The sequence below is a fragment of the Aspergillus lentulus genome (genome assembly GCF_001445615.1).
Source record: "Aspergillus lentulus DNA, contig: Alt04, strain: IFM 54703, whole genome shotgun sequence".
NCBI lineage: Eukaryota > Fungi > Ascomycota > Eurotiomycetes > Eurotiales > Aspergillaceae > Aspergillus > Aspergillus lentulus.
The window spans coordinates 3,372,496-3,386,884 of record NW_028322122.1 but is presented as its reverse complement, the minus strand read 5'-3'; the positions used below and the strand labels follow the sequence as shown (position 1 = coordinate 3,386,884).

At 51.6% G+C, this 14,389-nt stretch overlaps 6 protein-coding genes across 6 annotated transcripts; 2 read left to right on the top strand and 4 right to left on the bottom strand.

The window, feature by feature from the left end:
* Positions 1–317: 317 nt before the first annotated feature.
* ALT_2388 (uncharacterized protein) lies at positions 318–2,041 on the bottom strand (the record flags this gene model as incomplete). The annotated part of the gene is made up of 3 exons (XM_033564344.2): positions 318–925; positions 990–1,279; positions 1,335–2,041. 3 exons carry the CDS (start codon positions 2,039–2,041, stop codon positions 318–320), a joined length of 1,605 nt encoding a protein of 534 aa, XP_033420235.2.
* Positions 2,042–2,899: 858 nt separating this feature from the next.
* ALT_2387 (zinc-binding alcohol dehydrogenase family protein) lies at positions 2,900–4,045 on the top strand (the record flags this gene model as incomplete). The annotated part of the gene is made up of 1 exon (XM_033564343.2): positions 2,900–4,045. One exon carries the CDS (start codon positions 2,900–2,902, stop codon positions 4,043–4,045), a length of 1,146 nt encoding a protein of 381 aa, XP_033420234.1.
* Positions 4,046–4,438: 393 nt separating this feature from the next.
* On the bottom strand, positions 4,439–6,138 carry ALT_2386 (MDR family MFS transporter; the record flags this gene model as incomplete). The annotated part of the gene is made up of 2 exons (XM_033564342.2): positions 4,439–5,821; positions 5,872–6,138. 2 exons carry the CDS (start codon positions 6,136–6,138, stop codon positions 4,439–4,441), a joined length of 1,650 nt encoding a protein of 549 aa, XP_033420233.1.
* Positions 6,139–6,415: 277 nt separating this feature from the next.
* Positions 6,416–8,368, bottom strand: ALT_2385 (putative peptide transporter ptr2; the record flags this gene model as incomplete). The annotated part of the gene is made up of 7 exons (XM_089599327.1): positions 6,416–7,064; positions 7,122–7,308; positions 7,366–7,505; positions 7,560–7,668; positions 7,728–7,876; positions 7,929–8,109; positions 8,161–8,368. The coding sequence occupies 7 exons, from the start codon at positions 8,366–8,368 to the stop codon at positions 6,416–6,418; spliced, it is 1,623 nt and encodes a 540-aa protein (XP_089456473.1).
* Positions 8,369–8,724: 356 nt separating this feature from the next.
* Positions 8,725–11,122, top strand: ALT_2384 (fungal specific transcription factor domain-containing protein; the record flags this gene model as incomplete). The annotated part of the gene is made up of 5 exons (XM_089599326.1): positions 8,725–8,751; positions 8,986–9,732; positions 9,860–10,287; positions 10,339–10,624; positions 10,676–11,122. 5 exons carry the CDS (start codon positions 8,725–8,727, stop codon positions 11,120–11,122), a joined length of 1,935 nt encoding a protein of 644 aa, XP_089456472.1.
* Positions 11,123–12,002: 880 nt separating this feature from the next.
* On the bottom strand, positions 12,003–13,724 carry ALT_2383 (FAD-binding oxidoreductase; the record flags this gene model as incomplete). The annotated part of the gene is made up of 3 exons (XM_033564339.2): positions 12,003–12,935; positions 12,986–13,471; positions 13,527–13,724. The coding sequence occupies 3 exons, from the start codon at positions 13,722–13,724 to the stop codon at positions 12,003–12,005; spliced, it is 1,617 nt and encodes a 538-aa protein (XP_033420230.2).
* Between the last annotated feature and the right edge of the window lie 665 nt (positions 13,725–14,389).

Below are 14,389 nucleotides of genomic sequence, written 5' to 3'. Positions count from 1 at the left end.
GAAACCTAATTCGACACTGAAAGGCTCGTATGGCGGCAATCCCTAGCAATACCATCATCACTATGTATTAATGAGTGGATAACTGATTGCTTCAACCCTAGGATGCCCGCTTTTGAGCCAGAGTAGGAGCCCCGAGGAAAAAATACTAACATATTGCTAAACGATATGCAGAGAGGACATCGATGTCTGTCTGTCTATACGCCAGGGAGAAGCAATACAGTCCCGTCGATCAATCTGTCACTCACTTGAGATTACTCGTTGGAGTTGCATAGGTGTAGATAGATTGGATTTCGTAGTCTGAGCTCTGAAAATGGTAACTAGTAGAATGTAGTGGGCATACCCAGTACATTTTCAAACCACTGATCGTCTCCTAGATCCATCGACTGCATCCAGACCATCTGATCCAGCTCTGGGATTTGGTGATTGCGACCGGTAGTGTCCGCGCTGGCACTCTGGCCCTGCCTGGTCTCCGCGTCATGCCATCGAGCTTCAGCCCACAAACGACATCTGGTTAAAAGCTTGGATAAGAACTTGAGTAAATGGTCGTCGCACTGAAGTTCCGGCTCCTCGCTGCTTAGATCGAGCTTCTGAATCATACCGTCCATCGTCGAGATCAGGTGAACGGTGTCCCGCACCGCTTGGCAATCCCATTCGGGATCTTGCAATGTTGATAGATATTTCAACAGTGTGATCGTCAGAATCATCTGGGACCAGAAATGAAAGGGTTGGCCAACGAGGTTTGAGCAAGGGATTTGGTAGAAATGGTCCAGCCACGACTTGATGTTCTCGACCGACTGCCATAAACATTCCAGGCGTTCGAATCCTAGTAGGCCAGATAGATTGAGAGGAGGTGAGTCTTGGCTGATGGAATAGGCGAGCTGGTTTATGTATAATTCGACGTATTGGGCTTGTGCATTGAGGATGTCTGCATGTGGAGGTATAAGCCTTCCCGGAGAAGATCTGCCAGGTTATTTGTGGTCGCTACTTACCTAGCCGGGGGAGGTCGGGAGGAAACGTAGACCTTAGCTCATGGAGCTCCTTTCGTAAAGTCTTGAGATACAAAAGGCGAGGAGCCGAAACTGCCGCAGGAGCTGTTGCGGTGCGAGCCTCGTCCTGTTGCCGTACGTCATCTGCTCTTTGCTTTAAGAGCTGCAAGCGGACTTGAGAGACAAATAGCCAATCTGCAGAACAAGCTTCGGTTATTGTGAGGATTTGGAGCGCCTCTTCCATCTGAGGCGTCCATCGTAGAGCGTCTTGACGCCCAAGGTGCGACGCAATACTAGGATAGTCGTACATTAGTATAGTTTCGACCATAAGAACAGAGGCATACGCACTTAGAGCTCAAAATAAAACACGCCAGTACTGCCCGCTGCCTTTCCAATAAGTCGTATGGCGTTTGATCCTTGGGGCTCTGATTATTGTCGTCCGCCCGCCCCTGGGTAATAGTCATCATGAGTTGCACGTCTGGCGATGAAGGTTTGAACAACCGCAGATCATAGACGAGTGAAATTGCCAGCATCATGAGGCGAGAGACGAGGTCTGCTCGGCCGAGGAAAGGGTCCGTACTCCATGCTAGATACGTTAACAATCCAAGCAGGAGGTCGATATTTGACTGAACTTGGAGCAACGCCGATGTGAACAGGGTACGCTTCAGCTCCTCCACTAGAGTGAATCTTTCCTGGGTTGAGAACGTGGTCACGGTGTGGATGGCTTGGAGCAAGAAAGGCCTATTTTGGCGTAGATGGCAGCTTGTCATCTCTGGAGTCAGGTCGATAAACGGAAAGGATGGCAGCATTCGGGACCGGAAGAAATCGAGTCTTTCGTCCGCTCGATATGGCGATGGAGCGGGGGTGGACAGAGGATAAGGAGTTGCCTCTGTCGCGAGATTCGGTCCCTCATTGAAGCCCAGAGTAGTGCTCGCAGGGGTTACTAGAGTAGTATTTGAAGAAGATGTGGATGCCGAACTGTCGTCCCCGTGGAGAGTCTGAAGGATGTCGACAGCAGACGCCGAAGCCGCCGTGGAACCGATGAAAGACTGCATAGTGGATAACAGGCTCTCCATTTTCTCCTCTAGCCGGGTAATCCGCCTATCAGACACTCTGGATGTCTGAGCATTCTGAACATTCCGCCGGCGAACCGACTCTGATCGCTCACACCTTTTCTTGAGACGGAGACACCTTTCACAAGTATCGCCGCTTGGAGCACGTACGCACCGACACTTGGCTTTGTAGCAATGCGTGCAGGCTTGGCCATAGCTGCAGGACTGGTCGGCAGCTGGTTTCGATTTCGACCTCTCCATAGTATCCCGCCAGCTACGTCAAAATGTGATCGCATGTAGGAGATAGTTCAGAGATGTCGAACGGAGGTGAGTTAGGGATCTCCTTGCACGGAGATTACCTAAATCCTGCCGTGTCATGCCGACGGATTTAGACCTCCGAAGTCCGTTCATATACAAGGGTCGGATCTAGCCGCCAGGAAGACGAGACGGAGCCGGCGGGGTTATTAGTTAGAAATAACTATTAAGTAAACAAAGACAGGGGTAGCAGCCACTTAAGATGCACGCTCTTGTCGAACTCCATCATTTTTGGAGTAGCAGAGACGACATGACTACAAAAGCAATCCTTCAATGGACGACACAGGGAGGGAAAATGGCGCGAAAAGCACTCGAACTGACATCTACGGCGTGCCTCAGCCGGAATTCAGTTGTCCGAATGCCGCTCAGAGCCCGCCACGGTATGCTCAAGTACTACCCAGCGCTGAAGCCCTGATATCCCTTAGAGCTTTCTACTAATATCATGTCCATGTAACCGCGCTCAAGTTCTGCGGCTTTTGTTTCTGTTTCTGTCTGCTTCATACCCTCCATTTGCTCTTTGATTGGTGCAACGCCCATCCGATCGCAATGCCTCCAAACAATCAGGCTGCCTGGATCCCCGCCAAAAAGACACGACCGTTCAAAGTTGGCGATGCGCCCTACACGCCCCCAGGCCCCGGCCAGGTAGTGATCAAGAACACCGCCGTGGCTATCAACCCATTCGACTGGGTGCTGCAGTTCATTGGGCCGGCGATCGCCGGCTACGTCAAATACCCCTTCATCTTTGGCACCGATGTCGCCGGCGAGGTGGTCGAGGTCGCTCCCGACGTGGATCGGTTCCGGGTAGGCGACCGAGTCTTCGGAAGTGCCACGGCCATAGCCAAGGAAGTCAACCGCCCCGCCGAGGGAGGGTTCCAACTGTACACAGTGATGCGACAGCATATGCTGGCGCCGACTCCAACCCACATCACCGACGAACAGGCCTGCGTCTTGGGACTGGGTCTCGGGACAGCAGCATGGGGTCTCTTCCACCCGGATTACCTGGGCCTCGACATGCCTCGGGTCCCGGCGCCCACGGATGTGGTGGGCAAGTCGGGCCTGCCGCGCACTGTTATTATTACTGGCGGCGCGTCAAGCGTGGGGAGCAACGCCGTGCAGCTAGCTGTGTCTGCTGGCTATGGAGTCATATCTACCTCGTCCCCAAGGAACTTCGACTACGTGAAGAGTCTCGGTGCAAACCATGTATTCGATTACAGGAGCAGAACACTGGTCAAGGACATCCTGGCTGCTCTCCAGGGCTGTGAGCTGGTTGGTGCCTGCGCCATTGGCCGTGGGGCCGTCGAGGCATGCACCGCCGTGATGAAGCATCATGATGTCCGCCTCACGCGGAAGCGCATCGCATTGGCTGGCGCCATAATACCTCCTGATAAGCTCACCACTTTTGTTGGCAAGGGCACATACTTGATGGGCATGGTGGGCGGGATGGTCAAGTCGACTGCGAGGCGCGCTCGGACCGGGGTCGAAGCCAAATTTATCCTCCTCGATGGCCTGGTCGATCCAAATAGCGTCGTGGCTCGCATTTATACGGAGTTCCTGCCGCAGGCGCTTGAGCAGCGCCAGTTTGTGCCAGCACCTCCACCGCATGTCGTAGGCAAGGGACTGAACAAGATTCAAGATGCTCTGGATCTCCAGAGGAAGGGGGTCTCGGCGAAGAAGCTTGTCGTGACGTTGTAGTTGAGCGAGCTTTGAATAGGGCGGGGACAAGATATCGTTGTTGTAGTTATTTAGTATACCCGATTACTGCGCTTATTGCTAGCGATGGAAAATTAATTGTCATGTTGGTATATCTGGTCGAGATATGTGTGTGCAGGCAAATCGCCGCACCTAAGGCTATCTGTAGTGTAAGTCCAATCCACCAGAGTGACTGAGATTTTTCTGCGTATCAGTAATTCTGCTCTGTGCATGCGGATCCTTTGCATCAAGTCACTAAAAAGGTAATATTAAAGATCCATAACCTCTTCTAGAGAACACGTCATAGGAAGCACAGCGAGAATTAGTATACCCCGAACAATGACTGGTAACCTCAGCAGGCGGACATTGAGTAAGTAATGGTCACTACAGCCTTGTCTAAGCCATTGGTGGCACGACTCTACTTGTCCCAGCGGACTCTTGATCACCACTGGCAGGAGACTCGCTGCCAATAACCTGAAGATCCTTGACCTTGCGAATATCCTTCCATCCGAGTCCCGGAGCAAAGACCAAAACCGCAAGGCTGACCGCCAGACCGAGGTACATAACGTGGTCGATACTTTTGGCGTAGGCCTCGAGCACAGCAGCCAGCTGGGAGCCGGACACCAAGTCCCGGATGGAGCGGACTCCCGCGGCGACAACAGCGTCCGGAGCTTGGCCAATCTGAGCAGCGCGCTGCTGAAGCTGGTGACGGAGGCTGTTACTGAAAATTGCATTCGCAGCAATCAGAGAGGTAGCCGCCCCGATGTTTTGCCAGAAAATGACAATGGCCATGGCCTGGGGGATCTGCGCCGGAGCCACGAGGTTCTGTATGGCGATGTATGGAGCCGCCGCTGTGCAACCGCTTGCGACACCGTAGAGAATCTGATACCCGATCCATTTGGCAACCGAAGTTGTAGGGCTTAGGGTCGACAGAAGCCCGTAGCCCACTGCCGAGATGGCACCGCCGGCCAGAAGAAACGGAAGATAGTACCCCAGAATGGAGATCAGGGCGCCCGAGACCATCGTAAAGAGGACTAGGCCGAGCGTGATGGGGAGCATGTGCACGCCACTCATCAAGGGCGAGTCGTCTCGGATCGCCTGGAAGTATATCGCAATGTAGAAATCCGCCACCAGGACACTGGACAGGCTGAAGAACATGGTCATTGCGGTCGACCAAATGACTCGGTGTCGGAGCATGGCAAACGGCACCATGGCCTCGTCTCCCCGACGATGCTCCCAGACCAGGAAGAGACCAAACGTGACGGCGCCGCCGACCAGCAAGCCAATCACGACGGAACTATTCCAAGGGTATTGATTCCCGCCAAACTGCAGCCCCAAGAGGAACATCACCACAGCCGGGCAGACGAGCATGAATCCGGGGAGATCCAGAGACTTGATGGCAGTGCCGAGAATCTCTAGAGGCGGACTCTTGGGTTTCGGTTCGGGAATCGTGTTGAAGAGAAGAAATCCGCCGACGACAACGCCCAGAGGGAGGTTGATGTAAAAGCACCACCGCCAGGACACGTTTGTGGTGAAAGCCCCTCCGATGATGGGCCCCGTCGCCAGGCCCAACTGGCCCATACCCATGTTGAGCCCCATGAAAAGCGCCTGTTTCTTTGTTGGGAGCACCGAAGAAATGGTCGTCACCGCGCCGTTGGCTACACCAGCAGACCCTACGCCTGCGATGGCGCGGCCGACGATGAACATGGGCGACGACTGGGCCGCTCCGCAGATGGCAGACCCTATCTCGAAGAGAACAAAGAAGATCAGGAAGGTCCACTGCATGATCTGGTTAGTGTTCATTCTACGCGCGGCGTAGACCAACATACCTTGGTGGAAAACTGGCTGTAGATCTTGCCGGTCAAAGGCTGGAACGCTGCACTTCCAAGCTGGTAGGCGCCGCCATACCAGCCGACATCCACCAACGAGTCGAACTCAGAGGTAATGGCCGGAGTGGCGGTAGAAAGGACGGCAAGGTCGAGGAAAAATAGGAAATAGGCCAGGGTAACTGATGTGAGGATCAGGCTGACCGCCAGCCCAGACGGATACTCGTACTTGGGCTCTGCATCATCGCTAGAGGCACTTTTCTCAGCCATTGCAAGACGTGAGGACGGGTGGTGCTGTTAGTATAACTGCTTAACTACCGGTTTATAATAACATATAAGAGTGACACCTCCTCTCTGCCTATAAATGCACTGCATCTGTAGTCCAGGAGACCGGAGTCTACTCTCCGAAATCCGCACCTGCAGCAGGATCACTTAGGGGTACCGCTTATACCGGAGTCTGCTCCGAAATCCGGCACCCCTACTAACTACCGTGATGTAAACTCACCCACTGGTCCCTAACATGTTTACCAAACCGGCCAATAATCAACTATAGAAGAACGGCCTTCTCCCGATCGTGCTTTCCGAACAATATCCCGAACAAAACAGTCGTCACGGCCATGACGCCCGCCAACGATGAATACATGATAACCAGATGGGGGTCCTTGTTGATGGGCGTAAACGCCATCGCCAGGCAAGCTCCAACTCCAGCTGTGGCCATCCACACCGACTGGACCACCGACTTCATAGATTTCGGAGCTTGATTGTAGGCATATTCCGTCCCTGTGGTGAAACAGAAAATCTCCGCAATCGCACCAAGAACGTAGATGGGTATTTGCAGGAACATCGAGATTTGATTGGGAATGTGGCCATGGTCCGACTCGGGGCATGCCAGGGGTTGATCGTAACAGGGGCCCGTGGAATATACTAATTTTTGTAGGATTGCGGTGTAGGCCATAGCGAGGGTCAGAAAGAGAAATCCGACGACAATGCGGGCCATGGGGCCGAATCGGATCTTGTGCTGGGTCAAGAATGGGTATAGGCCACGCGCGACTATCGGCGTCAGTAGAATGCTGGAGATGGGATTGAATGACTTGATAGTGTCGTTTGGAACCCCGGAGTTGACCATCTGTCCGGCCTGGGAAATGAGGTTATTGAAGGTTTGGTTCATGCACAACCAATGAATGGGGAATAAGAGACTGTATAATGTCAGTTGCCCCTGCATCTGAATCGATCATACACGCTGGAGGGCATACAAAACACGACATGCGAGCAATCCACTTTTCAACTCGTCAATGAATGTATCGGACCACGTCACCTGTCGGTGGTGCTTCTCTCGCTGTTTCTGCGGTTTGGCCCCATCCATCTGGAACCCTTCACGAATCCCATACAACATAGCCCTGCCGGCTTGTGGGAGTACCGAGCCACTTGGCGGGCGCCGAACTGATTGCGAGAACATTGGTATCTATTTCTCTAGCGTCGGGGCGAGGAGTCACTCACCAAATGTATGTCGCCACGCCAGCAACGGTACAATCGACAGTGCCATCATGCACAAGGGAAGAAGGTATGCGACCCAGTATCCAACATACTTCTCAAGGATTGTGGTGATTAGGGCCGATAACCCCCCGATATTCACCATCCTAACCCCGAGTTAGCAGCGCCTCGACGCCGAGGCAGGGCAAAGAGGAGAATACCAATAGTATACATTGTAGATGTATTGGATTGTGAGCGCTCGATCTGTGATGACCTTTCGTCTGTTCTTTAGCACTCTGACCTTGGGGATTGCTTCAGTATACTGCTCCGCTGTGCATGGTCAGCCCGGATTAGCTTCAGGTGACTGATGCTCTCATTCTGACACATACCGATGAACGGAGCGACAGAGGATCGCACTCCTCCTGAGCCCACGGCGATGAGCACAATGGCGGTAACTAATCCACCTTCTGCAGCCCCGGATTGAATAGCGCGAGGCAAGGAGGACCCGAACAAAATCACCGAGCCACAGAGTTGGATGCTGTCCGATCATTAGCTTGACGATGATGCAAGCAATCGACCCAAGACCATACACAGCAGAGACTAGAATTGTTCTGTACCGACCCAGCCAGGTATCAGCCACCACCGCTGCTGGGATGGTGGTGAGATAGCCCCCGGCCATCATCGCATTCACAATATTGGTCGCCGTTGCTTCGCGTAGGCCCAGTACGCCGGGAATCTTGCTAGAGGGTGAATGTTGAATATAATTCTCTGCTAGGTATCAGAATCCTTGCCTCGCCACGAGTCACTTGACAGCAGACTCACGCAAAGGGCTGGTCGCTCCATACCAGACGAAGCGCTCAGCGGCTCCCACGAAAGCAATCAGCCATACCCGGAAGGGTATATCGTCTATCACTGGAAGCAGATTCTCTTCGTCATGCTCACATGTCGCCAATTGTAATTGCTGTGGCTTCCCCTGATGCTCGTTGGATGTAACCACCATCTGTCTTTCGATATCGTCCGACTTGCTCATGATGAGCGTGGCAGGCAATGACAAGCGCCTCTATGCTTGGTACTGATCGAAGGAGAATTGGAGTCAATAACAACAATACGGTCGGTAGCCATCTGACTAAAAGAAAAGCGTAGAAAGAGGATGCAGGAGACATTTTAATAAGTATCTTGGAAGAGCGCGGCATGGTATGCTGCCAACTACATCCATTCATTCGTTTCATTCCGACTGAGCTCGGAATACATGCCTCGGGATGCCTGAATACTCTGGTGTTTATCCCGAGCGGAGTAAACCTGTGATGAGTAATCAGTAGGCACTCCGATTCTGTTCTCGTCCGGTGCTTCATCTTCCCGTCACAATTACCATCGAAAAACGGCAATATGGGCATGGCCAAGACGACCGAGTCTGTTCGTCATGGAGAACATTTCCAAGGTTATGGTCCGTAAGAATGGCAAGCAAGTCTCCTGCGAACCATGTCGTGTCTCTAAGATCCGGTGTGATCATGGACTACCGAAATGTCGACGATGTGATGTTAGGGGGTTGAGTTTCAAGGTAGACACTGTTCCAATACTGATTCCGATTCGCATCTGAAGTTAAATGGTCTGGAGCATTAAGGCGCGGACTGACAGAGAGCCTATCAGTGTTACTACCATCCGGCCCCTCTGACCCGATCACGGAAGAAGGCACACGTACCCCGCAGCGTGTCTCCTGTCAACCCATCGCGCGAGGATGATGAGGGCCCTGGCGTCTCTATCAGTTCTGGTGATAGCACCATACCAACTGATCCTCAAGCGGGCCTGACATCTACTCAGCCAACATACTTGGGATCCACCAGCTTTATGTCAACATTCGGCCATGATCAACAGGACTTGAGCCTTTCTACACCGAAAACTTCCCATGGATCCACCCTGCGCAAGGCGTGGAGTGCCGACTTCACACACCTCATTCCCCGACTGGTGCAGCTTCTGCGGCCGCTCAGGCTGTATGAAGATTTAGTGACAGACGAATACCATCGGGGGCCGTTCACAGTCATCCCAGCTCCTCTAATCCTTACTCCCTTAAGGCTGCTTCGAAGCCACTGGGACAAGGAGAGATGGCCGCAAGAGGATTTGGGATCCCGGATCACTCAGAACACAGCCACCAAATCAATCAAGCTTGAAGCAAACATGACGACAGACCAGTTTTACACCCTGTTCACAGGTCCGAATCTGCGATGGGAGTTTGCCGGCCTCCTATTCGCTTTGGCGGGGCTCGGTGCTAGCGTGTCGTCTCGCGCCACTCCACTTTTGTCTCTGAACGGCAAGGAGGAACTAGACGCGGATGCTTTTGCCAGGGAAATGGCGGCAGCAAGTCATGCATGTATCGAAATCTGCAGACAGTACGACAATGTGAATGACTTGGTGGTTTGGCTGAACTACACATACTTCGTATTGGCATCGAATATAATGGGCGAGACAAGTAAGACCGATCACTTCATAGGGCTGGCACTCAATTCACAATGCTGACACAGAGTAGGCCATCATATTTACGCGCAATTTGGGGACTTGGTCTCTTGCATTTATGCTATGGGCCTACACCGTCCAGATCGTCCTGGGTTCCGCCGTTCCATTTTTCCTCTCGGAAACCCGTAAGAGAGTCTTTGCAGCGTCATATCGAGCCGACAAAAATATCGCTACTCTTCTCGGAAGGCCGCCTCGACTGCCATATCATTATTGTGACGTGGAACTACCCTTAGATATTGATGACGATAGTATAGTCCTGGACCGCCTTTCCGTTGACAACGCTATAAGCAAGCTCACGCCGGATGGATGGGGTACGTTCAACGGTGGTCTGCGCCCTGCCACCGTCATCCGGCTACGATACATGGTAGCGATGTTGCGAGAGCAGGTGGTGGGACTGTCCTTGGGGCGAGGCTCTGTTCATTCCAGACAAAATGAACTCCAGTAGGATTCGCAATACTTGTCGCAGTATGGTGAAAGCTAATATGCTTGTAGGGCTACCTATCAAGAGTGTAAACGATTATGGGACAAAATCCCCAGTCAGTTCCACTACAGCAAAAACTCCTGGAAGGCATTAAGTCCGCCCCTGGCCATAATAAGCCTGGTCATCCACCTAGAATACCTCCACACGCTGTTTCAGGTCGAGCGCATCCGCTCCAATGAGGTCCCCGACGCCATGTCCGATCTTCTGGACTCGGCCATGCAGATCGTCTCGGCAGTCACAGATTTTGCGAAGCACCGGAATCAAGAGGCCAGCATCCGCGAGCAGTACACGTGGATTGTAAGTCACTGTAATCCATCGCCATTCTGTTCTAACCTGTCGGTCAACTAGTTTCTCCTCTACGCTCTCCCGGCAGCAGGTGTCCTCGCAACCGAACTCCATCGCTGCACAGTGGCCAGGGTATCACTACCATGTTCCATCCCCCGGTCCAGAATTATCCGCGATCTAAGCCTGCTTGTCTCCTGGTTTGAAAGCGCTAGCCCACCCACAAATGTGACACATCAAGCGTGCGTGGAGGTTACCAAGGTCATAATCAAGCTCTTGAATGATACGTTGGATTATCCGTCAGCCGGGCAGATGGCAGACGGGCCACAAAACGGTACAGACAATCACCCTATGCCAACCAGTTTACATTCCATTGAGATGTCCCTAAATGCCTACGAACCATGTGGGACAACACCGAATGTAGATGCACTTGAAACGAGTGAGGATTTCTTAAACTGGCTGGATGAGTTGGGGTTGGACACGAGCGTCCCTGAGTTCTTTGGGTGCCAGTAACATGGATCCTTACCGAGTCCATTTACGTTTCATCCGGTCGTAAATAGACGCCGTGGCTTAACCGAAGCACGATCGAGCAGCTCCTTGTCCTCAATTATGTCGTCTGGATATCCCTCCTACACTAGTACCGTAGGCCGATCTGCGTTATAGACTGAGGACGGCATGTTCCAGGAAACATTAAATATAATTGGCAGCTGCGTTTTTGCGCTCTTGTCGGACCCACTATCGCTTGTCCGTTCCTTGCGGTGGAACAACCTGGGGCTATACATATGAGTACTCGGGTAATGTCTCGCCTACACGCCATAGCTTTTCCGTGGCCCGACTCGCATAAATGTTCGGCAGGTTCTCCTGTTAATGGCTGACTGTTAATGTTAAGTTTGATCTGATTCACTTTGCATTATGAAGTCTAAACATACATAATGTATTAGCCAAATTTAGCATAGCTTGGTGCACGTAGATATATACTCATATGTACACTAGGAGTTGATAAAAGGCAATAAAAAGTGCAGTTAAGACCTTACTGAGGTTTCCCACCTTACTTTATTTAGGTAGTAGTCTAAACCGTAAAAGGTTCTTAAGATGCCCTAGAATAGCCTGAGACCTTGCTGAACTGTAATCTGAACTGAGAACCTTTTAATATGTGAATATTGAGGCGTTCTATTGTAGCCATTGTCACTACAAGCCCTATGTCTCACAAGCATGATGCTGTGAAAAATGACATAAAAAGCAGTATCAGATGAATACCAGCAACATGTTCATCACTCAAGGAAAAATGCAGCGTGGATTGATATTTCCTCCCAATGACTGCTATATATGGCTTGAAATGAAAAAGTCTCCAGACCATTTCGCTAATCAGCAATACGCTCAACGATTTCAACAATCAAAGCGAATCTGAGGCAGGTGCGCCATTCAACTTGAAATACCCGGGCTGTAGCGTCTGATAGATCCCCTTGGGATCATACCTGGCAGCAATGCTCTGTAGTTTGGCCTTATTGGCAGCCCCATAACCCGCTATCACATCCTGATACTGGCTCGCATAGTTCATGTAAACATAGTCATGGAACACGCCATCCTTTTTCGCTTTGGCAGTGACTGTATCCCAGAAATCCTTAGCCCATGCAACTATCTTCTCATCGTCATCAGCATTTTCCCACCAGGTCGACATCAGCAGTAGGTGAAGTGGACCATCCGAGGCGTCCAGACCCAGTGCGTTACCTCCATTGCGCGTCATGTTCTTAAGCATGGGAACGGTAATGCCCTGATTGACGAGGTCAGGATTGATACCTGGAATGCTCAGAACCTGCGGAAGAACAGAGTAAAAGTACTCAGTAACCCAGTTGGCAAAGCCCTCGTCCAAGCGCACAGTTAACGTCCAGTACATCTCCCGCAGTCCATCGGGATTAACCTCTTGGACAGCGTCACAGTACTCCACCAAGGTCCTGGCCGCCGTGCTATCCTGTATCGCCGGAATAGCGCGGTAGGGAGCAAAAATGGCCGGCTCGCTGACGTTCTTGACATATGTGATCTCGGCAGCAGCAATGTTCTGTCCCTGAGTATGCACGAACGCGACCCAGTGCTGCGCGTTGCCGTCGTTGGAGGCGCCGTTCACTACGCTGACGAAGGCGCTGATGACCTTGCTGAATTGATATTCAGCAAAGACTCGGGTTCCACCTCGCATTTCAGGGCTCGGAATGGTATAGAGGTTGAACTTGGTGACGATGCCGAGGTTATTCCCACCGCCTCGGAGAGCCCAGTAGAGGTCGGGATAAGAGTCTACACTAGCTGTGAGGATGGCACCGCTCGCAGTAACAACCTTCACTCTAGTGAGCTTCTGGACACAAGTTTAATGTATGGATACCCTACCTCGAAACTCTCGACATTATCGCAAGCCCAGCCGTACAGATTGGAGTAGTACGAGATCCCACCTCCGGTCGTAAGTCCTCCAACGCCAATTGTCGAAACCCTGCCACCAATTGCAGCGAGGCCATAGGGCTCTAATGCCGCGTATACTTGGACCCAGACATTTCCGGGACCAACGGACACTACCGACCTATCGCCATTCAGAGCAATTGTGTTCATATCTTTCAACAAGACCGTAATCCCGCCCTGGATACTCGATGCACCCGCAAAGGCAGCATGGCCACCACTCTTGATGGCAAAGGGACACCCAGTGTACCTTGCAAGAAGTACAAGAATAGAAACATCGGTGTTTACTGACGGCTTGAAGATGCAGTAAGGACGAAGTTCTTCCTGCTGGACCGACCAGTACGATCCTGTGGCATTGGTATACGCAGTGGTATTCTGCGCGAACGCTCTACTAGGGCCGTACAGAAAGCTCAGGGTGCCGCACTGTAGAATATCAGGCCTTCCATGCTTTTCAGGATTCATGAATCGAAGTACTTACTGCTACACGACAGGCAGATTCAGTTGATCGCGACTGCAGCGACCTCAGAGCAGGGATTGAAGAGACATCCACCCCAAGATTATAAAGCGCGGCATTCACATCGAAATTGTCGGGTTCAAAGACGCTGGGCGATGTCTTGCCTGTTTGTGCGAGAGCAATGGCGCAAATGGCGCTCAAGAAAACTGAAAACCGCAACATGCCGCACCACAAATCCAGGACAATAAGGGAGGGATTTGAGGAGAGAGAGGAAAAGTTGTTGTTCCTGCGAGGCTACATATGGTCAAATTCCCTTGTCGAATATGAGCTTGACACGCGGGAGTTATGCCACTAATGCACGCTACACATACGACGAAAACGCCTGCCCTATGAGCATTGATAATGGGAAGCTAGTGCTTACCAGAACGCTACATCACTCTGACATGTTGCATAAAGCATTCTCATTAATGCCGAGTGGAAACAGTATTTTGCGCATGGTACATACTGGCGATTCCCGGAAAACTCGTGGACTGGACGTTAAATATAGATCAGATTTTGTGGCACTTGCTTGATCACCAATATATGTTACGGCAATGATGCCAACATGCCTCATGGTTGTTATGGAAACCAATATATCGGCTCTCAGAGTTGCAAAGCTTTCATGTTTTCTGTGAGCCCGGATCTATCCAATATATAGTTATGTGGATGTCGACTGACTAATGATGGACGATTTGTATTGCTACGCGTCTGTCATCCATAACCACCCGAGGCGTGCATGGGCCTAGTTACCGAGAGACTGTGGCGGAGGAAATGGTATAACACCAATATCTATCAAGAAATACAGAGAATGGGCTTTGCTCAAAACGTACTCAAGTTGAAGCGCACTT